Here is a 7,328-nt window from a genome sequence, read left to right on the forward strand (position 1 = left end):
GGGGAGGGGAGTGAACCTTAGGAGGTTGGCCGGCAGGCCTGATCTAGTTGTGCAGATGTGCTGAGGTAGCAGCAAGCAAAGACCACAGACAGGGCACCCCAAGACGGCCTGAACACCAGCTACGCTCTGAGGTGGAAATACAGCTCTACTTCGCTGCCCGCACTGAGGCCACCTCACTCTCCCCAGGGCGGAGTTGCTGACAGAGAGGTCTTCTCTCCTACCTCAGCCACACATTTTCTCGGGGCTCCACCCCCAGTCATGATAGGTAGCTGACTTTGGCCAATGGTGGCACACTGCCGTAGGAGCGCTAGCCAATTAGCAGTTGGGAGCCCGAAAAGGCGCAGGGCCAAGCTAGAAGTGGTTGACGGGGACAGAAGGGCGAGCGGTGCGGTGGCAGAGGTAAGAAGGCGGTGCTGCTTACTTTACCTCTTTGTAGTTGCTGGCTTGCCACTTCTGCCCCCTCCGAGCAGCTACGCCGTCTCAATCTGCATCAGGGTCACTCTCCTCCTACAGGCTTCCCAGACCCAGATTCTCCAGTGCCCAGAGCCTTAGCCGAGGGGAGGGACCAGTGGGAAGGAAGGCCACGGAAGGTTGGCTGGCCGCCAGCTGCAGGAGGTTGGCTGTGGGAGCACACTGAGCACCAGGGGGCAGCCCCTGCGTTGAGCGTCTGCCCCTTGGTGGTCAGTGTGCACCATAGCGACTGTCGTTGCAGTCAATTTGTGCACCAGTAGGGTCCCTCGGCCTGGCCGGCAGGGATCAGGCTGAAACTGGCTCTCGGACATCCCCCGAGGGATCCTGGATTGTGAGAGGGAAGTTCTCAGGTGACACACCCCGGAATAAGGCTCCCTGCCCTCTGGTTCCGGGTGCATCACCCGAGAACCACAGCTGACAAGTCACCGCAGGTTGGCAACTCCTGCATTGAGCGTCTGCCCCCTGGTGGTCAGTGCGTGTCATAGCTATTGGTCAAACAGTTGGCCAGTCGGCCGGTCGCCTAGGCTTTTATATATATAGATATGTGACTTACATAATATGTAATTATAAACAAATTAATATAATACACATTATGTATGTATATATTTTTTAATCCCCAGCATGACATGTGTCACATGTCATACTGGTACATCCAGACAATGGAATATTACTCAGTGCTAAAAAGAAATGAGTTATCAAACCATGAAAAGACACAGAAACTTAAATGCATATTATTAAGTGAAAGAAGCCAAACTGAAAGGCCCGATACTGTATGGTTTCAACTATCTGAAAGTGTGGAAAAGGCAAAAGTATGGAGACTGTAAAAGGACCAGTGGTTGCCAGAGGTTGGGAGGAGGAGGGGGTTTTAGGTGGAGTACAGAGGATTTTTAGAGCAGTGAAACTACTCTGTAAGATGCTATCATGGTAAATATATATCATTATAAATTTGTCCAAACCCCATAGAATGCACAACACCAAATGCTAATGCAATCTACAAACTATGAGTAATAATGATATATCAATGTAGGTTCTCAATTAAAACAAACGTACCACTCTCTGGGGAAAGTCTATGCATGTATAAGAGCCGGGGGTATAGGGGAAAGAAATATGTACCTTTTGCTCAATTTTGCTATGAACCTAAAGCAACTCTAAAAAATAAAGTCTATTAAAGAAAAGTGAAGGAGTACGTCACACAATTAGGAAAAGGGCCAATACAAATCCCTTCACTTGTTTGAGTAAGAACAAGGCCAGTGTCGCTAGAGCAATGTCAAAGGAGATATGATAAGAAATGAGGTAGGAGAGGGAGCAGAAGGCTCACGGTGGGCCTTGTAGGCTACAGAAGAAACTGGATTTGACTATGAAGATGAGAACCCTTTGAAAAGTGTTATGAGGAAGAGTGGCACCATCTGATTCACTGTTTCAAGGAATCTTCTGGCTGCTATGAGGGAAATAGACTGAGGGGAGGGGCATTGGTTAGGAGTGCTTTCAGGGAGCCCTGTTGAGAGAAAAATTACTTTAAAATATTATTGTAGGCATACTCACTCTTTAGATTCCTGAGTTCTTTTAGTAACATGCTGCACAACTGTGTCATAGCCAGATTCCTCACCCTGATTCTGATCAGATGTCCATTTTTCCATTTCTTCTTCAATCATAGACCCCAAAGTGTTGCATATATGCTGTCTGAGGTATTTCACAAATTCATAGCTGAAACAAATATTTTAAAAATAAGTGCAGTGAATATCACAAACTCAGTAACCACATCCAGAAAAAGTGTTAGCACAGAAAGCTTTGTGACATATTCAGATTTCTTACTTTAAAGTAGAATTAAATTACTCTCCCAAATCATTGAACAACACAGTGGGAGGTAAGGGGAGAGCAAATTTCGGGACCTATCCCACCCTTAGTGGGTTAGGAGTCTTTTCACAGCTTTGGAATGCTCCCATCTTTAATGTGTACTGCACATTAAAGGAGAGGGAAAGCAGTTGTTAAGGATTTTTACAATTATTCAAACTGATGAGGAAAACCAAGCTAGAGTAACAGCAATTATGAGGGAATAAATAGGAAAAGGTTAAGCTCCAATCATTAGAAGAGGTTTGTGTACATTTTGAAAGAGGTAACTGACCCAAATTCCACCTATCAGCTCTTTTCTGTTTACAGAGAGAGCTATCTCAGACGATCTAATATATTTCCTTCATATTGTTAGGTTCATGCTAACATTAAAATCAGTTTGCAGACAATACAGCAAACGTAAGAGGTTAAGAATTCCAAAAGTGGGTAATTATTTTATGAAATATGTTTACTGAAAATAAAGAGCAATGATTATAATTGATATCATGATTTTAAAAGGTGAGAGTTTTGTGGTCTCTCAAATGACAAAGATAATTTAACTTAAACACACTAGAGTTCACTAATTTAAATTCACTGGTAGGTTCTTCTGTAAAACAAAGAATAAACCCAATTCAACAAATATTATTGTGTTCCTTCCATATCAAACCAAAAATATCAGGTACAGGGTTACAATCATTAGATTTGGTTAAGTATTTTTTTCTTAAGTAAAATTACACAGTAGTTCTCCCTTATCTGAGGTTTCTCCTTCCGCCGTGTCAATTACCCATGGTCAACTGTTGTCTAAAAATATTAAATAAAAAATTCCATAAGTAAACAAGAAATAAATAAGAACCAATAAGCTTTAAATTGAGGCATGATGAAATTGCTTGCCTTCCTGCTCCATCCCTCTCTAGACATGAATCATCCCTTTGTCCAGCATATCCACACTGTATTATAGGCTCCCTGCTCATGACTCACTTAGCCATCTCAGTTATCAGATTAGCTGTGGAGGTATCAAAGTCTTGAGTTCAAGTAAACCTTATTTTACTTCATAATGGTTCCAAAGCACAAGAATAGTGATGCTGTCAATTTGGATATGCCGAAGAGAAGCTGTAAAGTGCTTCCTTTAAGCCAGTGGTTCTCAACCTTCTGGCCCTTTAAATACAGTTCCTCATGCTGTGACCCATAAAATTATTTTCGTTGCTACTTCATAACTGTAATGTTGCTACTGTTATGAATCGTAATGTAAATATCTGATATGCAGGATGGTCTTAGGCGACCCCTGTGAAAGGGTCGTTCGACCGCCAAAGGGGTCGCGACCCACAGGTTGAGAACCGCTGCTTTAAGCGAAAAGGTTTGTGTGAACAGGAAAAAAACATAGTGTATGTGTAGGGTTTGGTACTATCCTAGGTTTCAGGAAACCACTGGGGGTCTTGAAATGTATCCTCCTGGGATAAGGGGGGACGGCTGTAATACAATAATCAGTGAAATGCAAGTATTTCGCGGCTGCATATCAGAATCACCTAGAGCGCTTTTCAAAAACACCAAGGCCCAGCCTCTGCCACTCCTCCTCTGCCAGACCCCAGGATATTTTGATTCATCAGTATTTTTTCAAACAGCCTTCAACTGATTAAAACCAGGGCTGTCTGTTTTATAGGGAGCCAGTCCAAGCATAAAAATTTACACAACACATGCACACATAGTGAAAGCAATGTCCTCTTCCCTACCTCTCCCCCCACCCACAGGCCTCAAATCCTTGCTGCCACTTTCAGAGAAAGGGGGGAAACGTGAACTTTTTAGAAACTGCGACGAGTTTACAGTAGAAAAATGGAAGAGGCTATGGGAAGCAGAGATAGTTTAGGGCAACTGCCCTCTGGGGCAAATCGCCAGATAGGGCTCTCCTGTGGTTTCTCCCATTTTATTACAATGCCTGAAATTCCATCACTTACAGACTCAATTCTTCGCCTCAATTCTCCCCCCGCCCCCCCCCCGCCCCCCCAAGAGAATCACTGATGGGCTGCTTCCTGCACGCCCCCTCCTGGGGATCGAGCCCTAAACGGGGCATGTGCCCTGACCAGGAATCAAACCATGACCTCTGGTTCAACCACTGCCTGGGCAGGACTCAATTATCTTAGCAATCATTTTCTTACAAAAATGCCAAAAGCCTAGAGACACCAGCTTCCCCTGTAGGCCTGTTTAATAAAGATTATTTTTCTTGCTAATACCATGACAACAGCAGGTGGATTTAAGAAAGCAATGTTCTGATAGTGGAGATGGGAGAACAGATATTCTGAAGCATGAAACACTTTGGGAAGCAATACATCGCTAAGTGACTCAAGAACATCTAATGCTCAAAGAGAGTTAAGTCAGTGAAAAAAAGAGACAAATGAAAGTATGAGCACCTGAATTAATCGACCTTTAGGATCTCTTCCAACTCTGAGACTGTAAGAGTCTATGAAAATACCAAAGACAAGTATCTCCTGCCCCTTTCCTCTCCTACATAGAGATTCCTTCCTCCTAACGCACAGATCTCAGGTTAGTGCAGGTAACACGTGAATTTTACCATCTATACTTTTAACACTATAAACTACTCAACTACTGATAGGATTATAAATCTTACTTTTACTTTGAGTGTGTCTAGATTAATTTGGGTAGGCCTCAAGTCAATATCTTCAGTAAATAGTAAACATTAACTATGCAAGTTAATCTGCAGGCATTTAATTATCTCATTTAATCTTGCTGAAGAAGAGAAATTACACTATTATAACAGTTGTTAGCCTGCTGAGAAGAACCACAATGATCCATCTTTAGCTTGAAAAAAAAAAGGCATCTTAAAATTGACACAGCTAAAGCAATACTTATAGGCAATTGTGTAGCCTTAAATGCTTACATTTAGAAAGAAAGAAAGCTGAAAATTAATGAGCTAATCATTGATTACAAAAGTTTTAAAAGTTTCTCTCAAAGAAAACATACAAAGAGCAGAAATTAACCAATAACAGCTATTAGTAGTGACTTTGATGAAGAAATAAACAAGAAAATCATGAAAATACAAAAAACAACCGCATGTATAACCAGAAACACTAATGAAATTAGAAACTCTACATTAACAAAAACTCTTTCCACACTTTTAAAAACTCCTTTGAGAATCTGGTGAAAACGTATATGCTTCCCCCATAAAGTTGCAAGCAAACACAAACTGTTGCACAAAATATTAAATAAAGGGCTCCAGGCTCCCTGATGCCCATGTATATGAAATGAGTAGGAGTTTCAAAGAAGGACAACTTCAGGGGACCCAAGAAACAATTAAAATGTCATCTCTGTAAGATCAAAATAAAATGCAAACCTAAAGTAAAAATACCACTACCACTGATAAATGGAGATACCAGCGGTATACGATTCAATGGCTTAATTTAAATTATATGATTCAAATCAAAAGAAAAACACAGGTCGCTGAAGAAGCAATATCCTGCCCTAACCAGTCTGGCTCAGTGGATAGAGCGTCGACCAGCGGACTCAAGGGTCCCAGGTTCGATTCCGGTCAAGGGCATGTACCTTGGTTGCGGGCACATCCCCAGTAGGGACTGTGCAGGAGGCAGCTGGTCTATGTTTCTCTCTCATCAATGTTTCTAACTCTCTATCCTTCTCCCTTCCTCTCTGTAAAAAAAATCAATAAAATATATTTTAAAAAAATAAAGAAGCAATATCCTACAAGATTCACCTGATGGTAGCTCTCCCACTAAACTTCCTACCCCTACTCCTTCCCGACCCAAAGCACTCGTACTTCTTCTACTACACTTAACATTCCTCACATGCACAACAGATATCTGCGTATGGGCTTCATCCCTTTACAGAAACTTAAGCTATTTCATAGGGATATAGGACATTAACCACCTCACTTCAGTATTCCCGCAGACCTCGGAATGGATCATTGGTGCCGCCACTGAGATACCAGATCAGCAAAGGAACAAGAATCTTTGGAACTCAATGTTTTTCTGTTAGAGTGACAGGAATACTCTGAAATAATAGAATTACTCCTAAAAGAACACGAACAATTTATCATTAATTACTGTGTTGCCGAGGAGGAAAATAATGGAGAATCAGGAAATGTGGTGGCGCAGTAAAAACACAGCAAGCAGATGCTTTGGAAAATAAGGAAAGAATAAATCAATTAATTTCGGTATTTGGGTAATGAAATAATGAACCTCCAACTGGGGTGCTATTTTAACAATAAACAAATGCACTTTTTTTTTTAAATCCAACTACATTTTTACTTTTCTGGGTCAGCTGTTTTGTTTGCTTAAAGACAACAAAAGCAATTTTACTTGTGGAAATTCTCATCAGTTTCCTCCAGATGTAAGAGGATCTCCTCGGCGCATTCGAGGGAGGGAGCACCCGTGATTTTCTCCTTCACGCTCTGGAACAGCTGCCTCAGCATCACCTGCAGCGTCGCCTGGTCCTCGCCGGAGAAATGGGCCATCCTGTCGGCATCCAACGCCCATCACCCCGGGTCCGCGCAAACGCGGCGCACTGCGCACGCGCGCCCCCACCAGCCCGGCCTGCGCGCTGCGCCGTTTCCCGGGAGACCGCGAAACGCGATGGGGCGGGCCCTTGGCTGCCCGCGCGTCGCTGGGGGAAACCCGTCACCTGGCTTTGGGGAAGCGGGGGTCCGCGAGGCCCCGCCTTTGGTACTCGTTGCTGCTGGTCTTTGGTACCAACTGAGCTCAAGGTGCCCCGTACATAACCACAAAAAAAAAAACCGCGGGAGGCGCTGACGGTGGGCCTGATGGCGGGACGGCGGCGCTGCGCGTGACGTCAGCACGCCAGCGTGGCTCCCCGGGAGGGAGGGGGGAGTGTGGTGGACGGGCAGCCGAGTTCCGGGAGAACGGGTCGCGCTGGCTTTCCTGACCTTCGGGATTGTAGGTGGGGGAGGGGAAAGAGTGCGAAGGAAAAGGATCAATAGAAGAAAGACAGTAGGAGTGAAACTGAAAGTTGCCCGTAAAGTTTCCATTGAAGAGAGGGCGGTCTTGAAA

The 7,328-nt window shown here is 43.7% G+C and overlaps 1 protein-coding gene across 6 annotated transcripts in view; it reads right to left on the reverse strand.

Annotated features, from left to right (window-relative positions):
- The window catches only part of TBC1D32 (TBC1 domain family member 32), a 111,608-nt gene extending 104,579 nt beyond the window's left edge, over positions 1-7,029 (reverse strand). For all 6 annotated transcript variants that reach the window (XM_023754184.1, XM_023754185.1, XM_023754183.1 and 3 more), the window contains exons 1-2: positions 6,621-7,029; positions 2,014-2,175 (exon numbers count right to left, since the gene is read on the reverse strand). In XM_023754184.1, the coding sequence (XP_023609952.1) occupies positions 2,014-2,175; positions 6,621-6,775 (317 nt within the window). In that variant the 5' untranslated portion in view covers positions 6,776-7,029. The remainder of the gene's footprint in view (positions 1-2,013; positions 2,176-6,620) is intronic.
- Between the last annotated feature and the right edge of the window lie 299 nt (positions 7,030-7,328).

The sequence above is a fragment of the Myotis lucifugus genome, unplaced genomic scaffold (genome assembly GCF_000147115.1).
Source record: "Myotis lucifugus unplaced genomic scaffold, Myoluc2.0 scaffold_57, whole genome shotgun sequence".
Taxonomy (NCBI): domain Eukaryota; kingdom Metazoa; phylum Chordata; class Mammalia; order Chiroptera; family Vespertilionidae; genus Myotis; species Myotis lucifugus.